Raw genomic sequence first — 12,864 nt, 5'->3', positions numbered from 1 at the left:
TAATAGCCAGTGGAAGCCGAACTGGGTAATATTACCTAATTTGGGTGGGGGCAAGCCACCCTATCATTTCAGTCCTTTTCCATGTCTCATTCCTTCCTTAACCATTTGTTTGTTGGTGTTTTTCGTAATAAAGCTAACAATATACTCAAGATGTTGGTTTGAGTTCCCCAAAGTTTAAAGCTTTTTGGAGCCATTGCACATGAATATGATGGTTATAAGATGCATGCTGCTTTTAGGTAGTAAAGACAAGTTACTGCACCTGGTTGAACACCTTCACCCAGAAAGTAGTAATGAATGGTTCACCGTTAAACTGGAAAGAGACATTAAGAAGCCACCACAGGTTATCTTTATTGACAATTTGGGGCAAAGGATAGACTATAACTATTACCAAAGGGGCTGGGAAGAGTTTAGAGAGCCAAAATAGCCACAGTAAATTGGGTAAATAGCTAGTTAATACTATTTTAATGTAGCATCTAATTTATGGAAAATAATAAGATTGTGTTTTCCTCATGTCTCTGGACTCACTTGTTTTGGCTGTTAAAAATCTTGGTGTAGAAAAGTCAGACTTTTGAATTCAGAGGAACACAGACAACTAACCAAGAAAGGCCAAATATTTTAATTGAATTTTGTTTGGATTAATGCATGTTAAAAGTGCATGTTCCTATTAATGTAATTACTTAAACACTTGACATTGGTTTGGGGTTAGTCATTTGCCAGTGGAGAGAGAAAAATTGTGTCAGGTAACATTGTTCTAGCTACCCTGTTAAAATGCCTTATGAACACAGGTACATTGATATCAACTGGTGAACATACTGAGATGCATAGCTAAATGACACGTTAGCTAATTTCGCTCCTCCTACCATGGCCTTCTGTTCTGGGGGATTGGTAGATCCTGAGAACAGCATGGGGTCTGTAGTAAGAAGGAGGAATCTGTAAAAATCATTCCCTCTTCCACATTATTTGTGGTTTTGGGGTCTTCTGGATTTTGTATGGTTCAAAAGCACTCTTCCTGTTTGTTGATTTAGCATTATTAGAGCCAATTAATATATCTACAGCAGAGTCAGTTTTTCCTATATTTCATGTATACATTGAGACTGTAGAGATAAAAGGTATTCACAGCACTGAAAGTATTCACAGCGGCCTTCTTGGAGAGGTGAATTGATATATAGCAGAAAACCATTTTAAAAAACATTAACTTTGCAATCCTAAGAGATATATGCAATAACAGTTGTCTGTTCTTCAAATCAAGATTTTCTCTGTTTAGAAAGCCAACCTTTTTAATTCTGTTTTCCTGACAGATGTGTCAGTTTCAATCCTGCTGAGCTCAGTCAGAGCAGATGGTAAGCAATGAAACAGTTTAGAAGCGTTAGAAGAGGTGTGCTTATCAATCTTATTCCATACATATTTCACAACTGTAAGGAATAATCTGCAACATGGAGTGTGGATACAACGAATCCAGACGCTTAATTCCACAGATGTAATTTCATGTTCTCATTGATTATTAAGCAATACCATACTCTGGGAACTAATGAAATATTGTATTTATGGGTACCTTGCTAAGCTTCCACGCTTGCTGCTACGTTTTTACAGTGCTACAGCTGAAGTCATTGTTTTAAAGAAGTGTATCTTCAGAAAAGGAACTCAGATGCTTTGTGGTTCAAGCCTTGTTTGGAGCAGGCAGATGGGCACAACCTGGTTTTCAGACTTTTCCAAAAAACAGCTGGTTTATTTCACAAAAGAAACTGCCTGTGGCATGCTTAAAGATAAAACATTATGAAACAAGAATACAAATACATTAAACAACCACCTAGCTTCATAGTAAAAGTAGTGAGGCATGCATTCACATACCAAACCAACTGTGTTACAAATGGTGTTGGAAATAATATTTGATAAACTTTCTATTGCTTGGTAGGATTACCTGGGAAGCCAGGACCCTTCAAAGGGGCCAGATAAACTAGATAAATAAAGAGAAAAGAGATTATGGATTTCTCTTGGGACTGTTTAGGTGTATTTCATGTTGAATAATCTCTGTATTGGTCCTATACTAAGGTGGACTCACATTATTTCATTGAAGATTAAATTGGGGATGGTTAACTTTTCTGTCCTGTGGTTTCAAAACAGGATGTTACTCCTTCCACTCCTGTGGTATCATCACCCAGTCTCTGCAGATCAGCAGTGGGTGGGAGATTGGGCCCCAGGTTGAACACTCTTATCATTGGTGCAGAAAACTGAGCTCCACTATCTCCCCTGCTGGTGTTGCATTGAATGATGGCAACTGGATTGACAGTTGACTGTGGAGAGAACCTTCACATACATTATTACAACTGTGTTTTCCCTTTACTTATTTGATAAGGAATTGTCCAGTTTTTTTTTTTGTTATATGACCATTAGGTCCGCCATTAACAGAAGTGAAAGTGTATAATTTGATCTCTGTGTATTCATCTGAAATGTGGACTATTGCTTCAATCCAGTTTGGTCAATCATTATTTTGCAGCTCTAGGAAACCACAGGAATTATAGTGTGCCATCTCATTGAATGCTGACCACTTGAACTGCTTTTTTTTCCTGAAAACAGGAAAAGTTAGGCATACTTCTATTCAGAGGTATTTTCTAATCAAATTATTTTGAGCAGATTTGGACAAAATTAGCAAGCTTGTGTGTGACTGAAGCATCTTTTGGCCATATATATATGAAATGTGTTTTTCAGTCTTTAATAACGTGCACTTTGCTTGAAATTTTTATTTTTATACTGGAAGAATAAAAGAAAAATGGTTTTAATCTGTGTTGCAGTTTTGAAAATACATTGAAAAGTGATACATTTCACATTGAAAAGTGATACATTTCTTCTTGTTGTTAACAGAGTTTGTGGATGCACTTAGATGTTTGCAATGAGCACTGTGGCTGGCATGCCCCAGTGTTTTGGATACCAATGCATACAACTCCATAGTAATCGGATTTATCAGAAACGAACGTCATGAGCATAGTGGTCCCGTTGGGGGTTGACACAGCGGAAACTTCATTTTTGGAAATGGCTGCAGGCTCAGAGTGAGTATTATGGCATAGTTGCAAGTTTGCAGACTTGATCGTGTGTTCTGTTTTTAGTCATCTGCAAACCACTTGTTGCCAAATTTAAATTAACCCACCTCTGAGAGAAAATGAGAGGATCAAGGTTTGCTCAGCTTTACCTAATGCAAGCTATGAATTTTTTAGATGCATAAGGTTTCTTCTGGAAAGTCTGACCACCTTTATTTGTGAAAGAATATATTAGAAAGAATATATTATATGTTACTATTATAGAAAAAGTTACTGTTTTTTAAAACTATGGAATTTTTATTGAGTAGTTTTTAATCATTTTATATAGTATTTTAGCATCCAGAGAAAGGCTCTGCTAATTTTTTTTTCTTTGCTTTGACCTATTTAATTTTTTTCATGAGTAGCTGGAGAAAATAGAGTGAGACTCTAAATGCTGTTACATAACTGGTGCTTAAAATAGAAGAATATTAGTCAGGAGCTCCTTAATTTTTCTCTTTCCTTTTGAGGGTACTGCTTTTATTCTGCCAACCCCCCAAAAATGTAGAAAGTGGCTCTGAATATTAACAGCTTAGGCTACCTGCTGTGTTGTGCTTATACTACCACTAGATGTCATTGGTGAAACTTAGTGGGGTTTCAAATAATGCTAACAGCATATGGGCAGACTCCTACGCTTCTTATGTATTCACAGAAACAGTAACTATTATTGATGCTAATGTACTCCTGCCTTGCAGTCATTTTTGTGCAGCTGTATTTTATATTGCACAACACTGTGGTAAGCGTTGTTCTGATGGAAGCTCTGTTCACTTGATAGTACACGCCCATACCACTACAGCAATTGCCAATGAGTCCTATAGCCAATGTTACACCAGAAATTTTCCTTGGCTTCCTTCTGAACTCCATAACGTAAACATTGATTTTTTTTTTACTTTTTAGTGACCTCTAAATAGTGACCTGAGCTTTTAGTGACCTGACAAACTTCAGAAAAAATAAAATGAAAACAACAAGAACTATTTTATGTGAAATCTTAACTTTTTCCCCAGACCTGAATCTGTAGAAGCTAGCCCTGTGGTCGTTGAGAAGTCAAACAGTTATCCACACCAGCTATATAACAACAGCTCTCACCATTCCCATAGTTACATTGGTTTGCCTTATGCGGTAAGTTTTTTGTTTAAGCAAAACTACTTGTTCAAGTTGTTCTTTAATCACAACTTCAGTCATTTATGTGTGTGTGACATGTGATGAAAGCCTTCCACTGAAACAACCATATCTGGACACTGCAGAAGAGCCTACTTTTAATTTGTCTTAAATTTTCTCAGTTTTTCTCTTTTTAAATAAAACATTGAATAGAATAGATTTGAAATTGAAATTATTCTGGGTTGACTGCATGCCACTTAACTTAATCCTATAAATTTGTTTTGGCATCTGCTATACTAGAAGTGGCAATTTAAAGAGGCAACTTTTGCAACCAGAGTAGCATCTCTGATTGGTAAGTGGGTGAAAGTATCTAGTTCCATCCCATTTGCCATTACAAAGTTCTTACTGGTAAGGCATGGGCTGTCTATGGCTTTTGGCCCTCTAAATACACTGTAAGATGCCTTGTAAGGTACTGCCTCTGTCCCCATCCCACTGAGTTAGATCAGTTAGTTATGGAAATGGCTATGTTGCCTGCATACAGGGTGGTAAGAATCATAGCCTATGTCTTTTGGGTTCATTTTAGTTTTCAGTTACAGTCTTGAACATGTCTAGATATGTAGCAATGTTTGGTGGAACATGAGACTCTAGCTGCTGCTGTGCCACTACCCAACTAATCTTCCTATCTACCCAGTGCTCACTTAGTGGCAGTTCTGTCTGATCCTGTGAGCCCTTGTTTCAAAGTACCACTAGTTCCTGACTAGAACTATAATTGGGGGGTGGGAAAAATCCAGGGACTTAACTGTTGCAGTTTTGCTACACAGATCCAGTTGTATTCTTATGTTGATCTCTGCCATTATTTCCACATGTTAAATTACTTACTTTGGGATTATATTCTTCCAATTTTGGGACGAGTGTCAACCCTGCAGATGTTACAACATTAACAACAAATTCATGGGCATCTTTAGGAAGGAAATCCACACATTTCAACAACAACCAAAAAAACTCTAAGGGGTTGATAGTAACTTTTGCAATCTGTAGTAGTGATAGTAACTGAGATCACTGCAACAATCATATTCCAATATTCTACCACTCTGCTATGTTCCCACCATATATGTATAAAGTTTGCATTGGCATCTGCATATATCCAACAATCCCCTTTAGCCCCTTAATAAATGTTTGCCAATTTAATGGGTGACTAGACATCAGAGAAGCTGTAATCCTAATAATGTATGACAGTTGTCCTAGACCTTAATAACAGATAAGTTTGTTGTTCAACATGTAAAAGAGATAAATATCAAAATTATGCTAAGCTTTTGTAATTTGGGGGAAGAAATGCTGTATTTATTTATCAAAGAAAAATAGAAGAATAAAAACTGATCTAGTTGTAGCTCTAAAGATTCCACTGTATTTTATCATATCCTCACAATCTGCAGTAGTCCACAGATGAAAGTGCTATTATAGCCAAACAGGGGCAGTGGAGCGGCAGATGGGGACAATTGGCAGCACGGATGCTGCGGGAGAAGGGGAAACTCCTTTCTATTCTGGGAATGCCCATAGAGGGATATGATCTACACCACCATTTCTCATAGCATAAGTCTGTGCTACTGAAGGAAGACATTCCTGGTTCAAAATGGAGCTGACTAAAGATTGTTCTGCATCTGGGAACGCCTCTGGGACGCCCCCTTCATGGTGGTGCGGCCTCCTGCAGTAAAGAAGTAATGGCATGGGGGAAATGTCTTAAGTTCCAGTCCTGTGACACCCTGCCACCAAAGTAAGCCCTCTGTGCCAGCATTTGTGTCTCTGGTGTCGGCGCAACAACCCTTACGCTGCTTTTAGCACTGCTAGTGAAAAAGCCCTATCTTTTGTCAGCAACCACTTCACTTCTAGAGGAAGCTGGATTTCTATGGGGAAAGACTGGGGTGAGGGGACTGTTGAAGCTGCTTCTATAAAAATTGAAATGAATGAAAAGCAGAAATAGATGATTTTTCTATAAATGATACTTTCAGGATCATAATTATGGCGCTCGGCCTCCTCCAACACCTCCAGCTTCTCCTCCTCCGTCAGTTCTTATAAACAAGAATGAAGTAAGCATATATAGTGCTCCCAATTTTGATGAGACCTCCAGTGCTACTACTATCAGCACATCTGAGGATGGAAGCTATGGAACGGACATAACCAGGTGTATTTGCGGGTTTACGCATGATGATGGATATATGATCTGTTGTGACAAATGCAGGTAAAGTAGTCTTGTGTCTGCACAAATATTTAAGCAATTGAAGTGTGTGTCAGAAAGACATTGAGGTGCATTTTCATCCACAACCATTTTTAGGCTTATCTCATAAAATTAAAGAGGAGAATGGAAAAAGGGAGGAGACAGAAGTCATTTCCATTTATCCCTTGTGATGGATGTTATTTTGCTTTCCTGTATAAGGGGAATTGGCAGACCAGCCGAGCCAGTAAAGACAGCTGGGGGTTGCACTAAAATGATAAGGATGGTTAAGGGGAAGCACTGAGCAGCGATGAACTGAACCTACACTGGTATAGACAATGTTCCCATACCCATAACTATGTCATTAATGCTCTTGTAACTGGAGGGCATGCACGGCATTTTATCAAGATGACCGTGTTGTCTAAAGCAAAATCAGAGTGGGATGGGGAATAGTACATGTGCGGGCTGCAAATTCCCTTGGATCTGTTATTGGTTCTGAATTGTCAACCTATGTTCAAAGGCCCATTTGTTTATGAGCAGTTTCTGAAACAGACACTCTGCAAAAGAACAAAATTCAGGTCACTGTGGGATATTTTTGCTTGCCTCTTTGGATGGCAGCCATGGATTGAATTGTCTCATCCTTTGTAATTTTCCTTTGAAACTGGAAGTTTAGTGTTCTCAAGGGGAAGGAAGGTGATGGTGGGTGTTGAGGGAATAATACAAACAGGTTATGTGTAGTAGAGAAGACCTCGTAACTGTGGCATGGTGACACAGTATTCTACACATTACAAGTGAAACATCAAGGCACTTTGTAAGTCTTGAGTACGTTTGAATACTTCTTGTGTATAACACTTTATATATTTTTCCCCTTTAAGTGTTTGGCAGCACATTGATTGCATGGGGATCGATAGGCAGCATATTCCTGACATATACCTGTGTGAGCGTTGTCAACCTAGGTGAGTAATATATGGTTAATCAGAAATTATTGCTGTCAGACTATAAAAGTAGAATGGTCAGCTTATTTTCACATCATTTGTAAAAATTCTCTTGTGATATTGATAGATTGTATTACCAAATTAACCATTGCTAATGTGGTATTGCAGCTATAAAACATTTTAAAAGTCAGAATGAACAAATGAAAATTCAGTGGTCTCAGTCCAGAAAGTCCAAGGATAGGTCTCAACATATAGATCAGCTCTCCGATATGGGCAAGAATGTGCCAGGTTATGTGCCATCTCCCTTGTGTTCCATTGTATGGAAGCTTATGAACACAGTTAAGTGGTAGGAAATGCATGCCCAAATGCGTGCTGCATTCTTTGGAAGAGGACAGTTGGAAAACCATTGCCATTAGTCAGCATGTATCTCCTCTATGTTCTGAAAGTGTCCAAAGACCTTCTATCCTATAAGGGAAGAGGAGGAGGAGGGGAGGAGGAGGAGGATCCCCCTTTCTCTCCTGCAGGAGACTCAAAGGTGTTTACAATCTCCTTGCCCTTCCCCCCTCACAACACATACCCTGTGAGGTAGGTGGGGCTGAGAGAGCTCCGAGAAGCTGTGACTAGCCCAAGGTCACCCAGCTGGCTTGTGTGGGAGTGTACAGGCTAATCTGAATTCCCCAGATAAGCCTCCACGGCTTATCTAGAAAGGGACTAAGGAATTTGCGCAGTCAGGAAGCTATCTTCCTAGCTATTGGCACTTTATGGTGTGCATGAGAATGCCTTGAAGGGAATGGAAACAACCACTGTTATTATTTAACATATTTTTATGGAGCCTCAAAATATGGCACTCTGAATGCCCTAATGAGAACTGGCAGTTTGGGTAAGGCAGTTCTATGTAGTACAGGCAATGGAAGCAATTCAGTCTGATTGTATTTCATACAAACTACCTTGACGATTATTCAGGATTAAAGTCAATACAAATTATAACTAAGAGGGAACCTTATATGTCAAGTCAGTTTGCTGCTTATGGTATAAAGCATGCTACATAACTAGTACAACAATTCTAATAAGACAACAATAATTTAGGAGGGTGATCCTGCTTGAAGAAACTGGACTGGTTGGGCAAGGCCCAGTGTTAGTACAGCTATATCCAGCTGAGTTGTTAGTCCAGAATTATCAGAGGGAAAATAGTCAGAGATGGTTGTGGTCCATAAAATTGGTATCTCAACTCAACAGATGTCCTCTCAAACCAGTTGTCTTTGTTGATTGCGTGTCTTTGGTGTTCAACACCAGGGATACAGTGAAGATACTACTGGTGTAGTGATTCCCTAGATGACTAGTGGAGCAGATTCCTTGGAGGTGATACTGGAATTACTGTTGGAGACTTCCTAAGGTTTAGTGCTGGAGCATTTTAACATCTGTGCTGAGGTCACTATGCCAGGTGCAGCTCAGGATTCACAGCTGTTTTGAACATCTGCTGTGGCCTGATGCATGCTGTAGGTCATACGTTTGACTTTGTAGTTCAGTTTTGAAAAGTGGTTGAGCATCTTCTTTGTATGCAGAGGGTCCCAGATTCAGTCTCCAGTTAAAAGGATGAAGTAAAAGACTTCCATCAGAGGTCTTGGAGAGCCATTACCTGACAGAGTAGACAACAGCGACCTTGGTAAACCAGTGATCTGGAAGTTTAAAGCAACTTTTTGTGGGAGCTAACACTAGCTCTGTTCTCATGGACAGATTATCAGCTGGTGAAGTTTGTATTATGGGAATGCCTGACTTTATTAAATGGATGGCTCTGTTACGGCCCAAGTCAACTGAACTGAAAGAACTTCTAGATACTCTCTGCTGCCTTGATGAGTTTCTTTGCTGTCATTAGTCCCTGGAATGAGGGCTTAACACAATTTATCCTAGACATTCTTTCTCAACTTAGTAATAAAGAGGCTTTTTCTTGGTCTGAGAAATTGCTAGAAATGAAAGTGACAGATAAATGGCAGAAAACCTAGAACAAATCCAGCAGAAAGCCATGAGATCTTGGTAGCGATTGCCAATCATATGGTAAATTCATCTTTGCTGAAGAAGCATGTTCTGTCAGCTGTGAAAGCAGTGGTACTCTCAGCAGCCCATTCCAGCCCATTCCAAACAAGGGGGGCATAGAGTGGGGATGGTGTTGTGTGTGGGGGATGGGGTGGGGGTGAGGTGTCATGAGCAGGGCAGAAAACAGAGAAACCACAGCTTCCTGACAAACCCCATAGGAAAGACTAACTTATGCAACACTTTTTGGTGGCATTAAGTCGGCTGCCAGTGTAGGGGGCGTTCCTGGGCTTAAGGCCTGTTAGAAGCTGACTAAGATTGACTCCACTCCAGTAACACTTTTAGAACATGCCAGAGCAGGCAGTTCTGATGGAAGTCTGCTGCTGCAGGGGCCAGTTCTGGGTTCAGTCATTGTGCATCTGCTTGGCAGCCCAACCCTGAGAGAAGTAAACCAGTGCCAGCGTCCACGCCACTTTGTGCAGCACAGTGGGCACAACGTCAGCCTAGGGCTCCCACCACTTCCAGTGTTTGAGCTCAAGGGCATCTGGGGTGTTTCCCAATGACCAATCAGGCAGGCAGGATCAAACTTCTTGCTTCCATAATGTCTCTGGGATATACCCCTTCTTCTTCAGTTCCAGTTAAATTCAGAATCTCCAGTAAAAAGGATGAGATATCCGGTGATGCAATGGATGTCTACCTCTGAGATTCTGGAGAGCTGCTGCCTATCAGAATAGTCAAGACTGACCTTTGGAGGCCGATAGGCTGACTTTGTAGTGAAGGAAGGTGCTAAGGAGTGTAATGATGGGTCAGCCTCAGTTACTTATAGTGATGCATTGATATTATCAATTCACTATCACAAGTATCTGTAATAGGATGATAGGTTTTGCTTTGTAAGTGAAGTTGTTCTGATCACTTTAGTTGATGACCTTTGCCAAATATAGGTATAGGGCTGTGTAAAAAGTCTTGGGGGTCTCTCAGCTCTTCCAGTATTATTTGACCATTGTCACTTTAGTGTGCTTTGGGGTTAGGTCCTGGGGAGGCGCAGTGCTCTACAATGGTCCCATTACTTCAATGAAAGATGGCTTGCAAATTTAATGTGGAATGGCTATTATTTTTCTCTTTGGGACCTTTCCTATCGAGAATCTCATGATTTGATATGTCTCCCATGTTGTTTAAAACATCTTTATGAGACCACGGCGGAGTTTATCTGTTGATATGTAGTGTGGTATCATTGGTGTGGTGATGACACCAGCCCTATTTCTTTTATCAAAACCAGGTAAAGCTATTATTTTAAGACTGTAATGAATTGGAAGAGAGTAAGTAAACAGAAACTCAATACACGTTAAGGCACTCAAATTGCTGAAAGCTGGTTAGCGTGGAAAATACCCGCCTTAGTTTGGGTTACACTGTGTCTGAAAGGTCCAGTTTGATATTTGATGGTTTTCCTAGATCCAGCTTTTATTATGGTTGTAATGACAGTGCCCAGAAATGATCTTAGATTGATCTGTTGCTGTGCCTGCTACCAAAACAAAAGGATGCCATCATTTGTGCCTGGATGACTTCTCTTCCCTTTTCAACATAAAGATGACAGAAGATGTGTGAATCAAACCACAACATCTTCCTGGGTTTTCTTTATGTCTATTAGGGAGACTTGTCTTTTTGTAAAGTTGCACCCACCATTTTCTTTCATGCAGGAAAACTGGATGCAACTTTACAAAAAGACAAGTCCTCGCTGATAGGCATCCAGAGCAATATAATTGCTATTTTATCAAAGTGCTGTGTTTCCCAGTGTTGATAATAATAGTTTTGAAGGAAATGGCGCTTAAATAAGATTTTTAAATGCTGCCAGAGAATCCAGACTTCTTCACAATGCAGGCGCACGCTGCTCAGACTTCCGCCGGAGAACCCGCAGCCACGCTTTTATCTTTATGTTGAAAAGGGTATAGATTAGTCTAATGTAATCTATTCTATATAACACTGTGAAGAATATCAGGAAGTTTCAGTTGGCTCCAAATACTGTTTCCTATCTTTTGTCAGGTAACAGCTGTAAAAGAGGCAATCCCTCCCCACCCCTGCAAAAATCAAATGATGCAAGATTGACCACTAGGAGAAGGGTCTTTTTATTTGTTATGGAATACCCTTCCCCCAAATGTTTACTTGTTCCTCTTGCTTACTTCATTCCAGGAACAACTAAAAACTGTTCTCTTCTACCATACATTAATATCTATCTGTAGCACCTTAATCAGTGACAGATTGTTGCATTTTTTTATCGTAGGGTTTTGCTGCTATTTGAGATTCAGGAGTGTTTTATATGTTTTAAAACTGTTTACATGCTGTGAATTCTTTTGAATTCGAAATGGTCTTTTTTCTAAATTAATTTTCACAATTATTTATATTTTTTAATTTAAAACTGTTGTAACTATTTAAAATGGTTAGCTGTTCTGTCTCATTAGTGATTCAGCTAAAGCAGAGTAAGCAGCAGTCTGGATAATTTAGTTCTGCTGTGTTTTATATCTCTGTTTTCCACTTGGTATAAAATGCTAGAGGAGGCAGCTCTTTGTTAAGTGCTTCACAGGGCTATGCTATAGAAAATTATTCCTGTCTAACTTCATTGATTTCAGTGGACAAACTGAGGTTACTTCATAGGATTGCATTGCAAGTAGGGTAAAAATGAGTTACAGCCCAATCCAAAGAGCTTGGATGGCTGGGGACGGCGCCTCTTCCTTAAGGCTTCTTGGTGGCGTGCTGAAGGAGTGAGGCTCAGGAAAACCCTGACTGCCTCAAAAGCTCCCATAGCCAAAAAAGGCATTATGCCACCCTTTTTGGGTGGTATAACTCTGAGGGCCCTGGGTCATTTCCCAGCTCCAAAGGCTGTGTGGAAATTAAGGTAGGCCCCACCCCTTGGAATGCCCCCAGCCATGCCGGAATCCTCCTGGATGCCAACACAGCTCTAGGGCCAACCTCTCTTCTGGGTCAGCTCTGCCGAGATCTGCAGCACCCGCCTGCCTCCCAATTTGCCCACCCCACCAGCACATTTGGCAGATACGTTGGCAGGGCGGGCAAATGTACAGGTGCAAGCTCGCACTGGCTCCACGAACCCTTTTTGTACTGGGCTGTTAGCATAAAACATTTTATATTTTCAATTATTCCTTTCATTTGATTTGTAGTCTCTGTGGAAATTTTTCCTTAAATAGTTCATTAACATATGTGTTTTCTTTTTTCTTTTTTAAAATAGGAGCTTGGATAAAGAAAGGGCAATGTTGTTGCAGCGTAGAAAAAGGGAAAACATGTCAGGTTGGTATCAACATTGACAAAATATAATAAAGTGGATTACTTAACTCTTATATATTGACACCGAATACTCTGTACCATTTGATTTTAAGTCTTATCCGATTCTTGTCTTGCCAGAAAATTACATTGACTCATTAATTCATCAAGCAGAATATGCACCTGGAGTGCCATGACAATTTAGTTTATCTTGACATTTTAAAAAATGCTGCTGCATTTGTTCAACATTGATCAAACT

The 12,864-nt window shown here is 39.8% G+C and overlaps 1 protein-coding gene across 2 annotated transcripts in view; it reads left to right on the top strand.

Moving 5' to 3' along the window:
* KMT2E (lysine methyltransferase 2E (inactive)) overlaps positions 1-12,864 on the top strand; it is a 68,050-nt gene that overhangs the window by 14,341 nt on the left and 40,845 nt on the right. For both annotated transcript variants that reach the window (XM_048499505.1, XM_048499506.1), the window contains exons 2-6: positions 2,860-3,044; positions 4,073-4,187; positions 6,173-6,402; positions 7,251-7,331; positions 12,574-12,632. In XM_048499505.1, coding sequence (XP_048355462.1) covers positions 2,974-3,044; positions 4,073-4,187; positions 6,173-6,402; positions 7,251-7,331; positions 12,574-12,632 — 556 coding nt within the window. In that variant the 5' untranslated portion in view covers positions 2,860-2,973. The remainder of the gene's footprint in view (positions 1-2,859; positions 3,045-4,072; positions 4,188-6,172; positions 6,403-7,250; positions 7,332-12,573; positions 12,633-12,864) is intronic.

The sequence above is a fragment of the Sphaerodactylus townsendi genome, linkage group LG06 (genome assembly GCF_021028975.2).
Source record: "Sphaerodactylus townsendi isolate TG3544 linkage group LG06, MPM_Stown_v2.3, whole genome shotgun sequence".
NCBI classification, from domain to species: Eukaryota; Metazoa; Chordata; class Lepidosauria; order Squamata; family Sphaerodactylidae; genus Sphaerodactylus; species Sphaerodactylus townsendi.
This window is presented reverse-complemented; position numbering and strand designations above follow the sequence as displayed.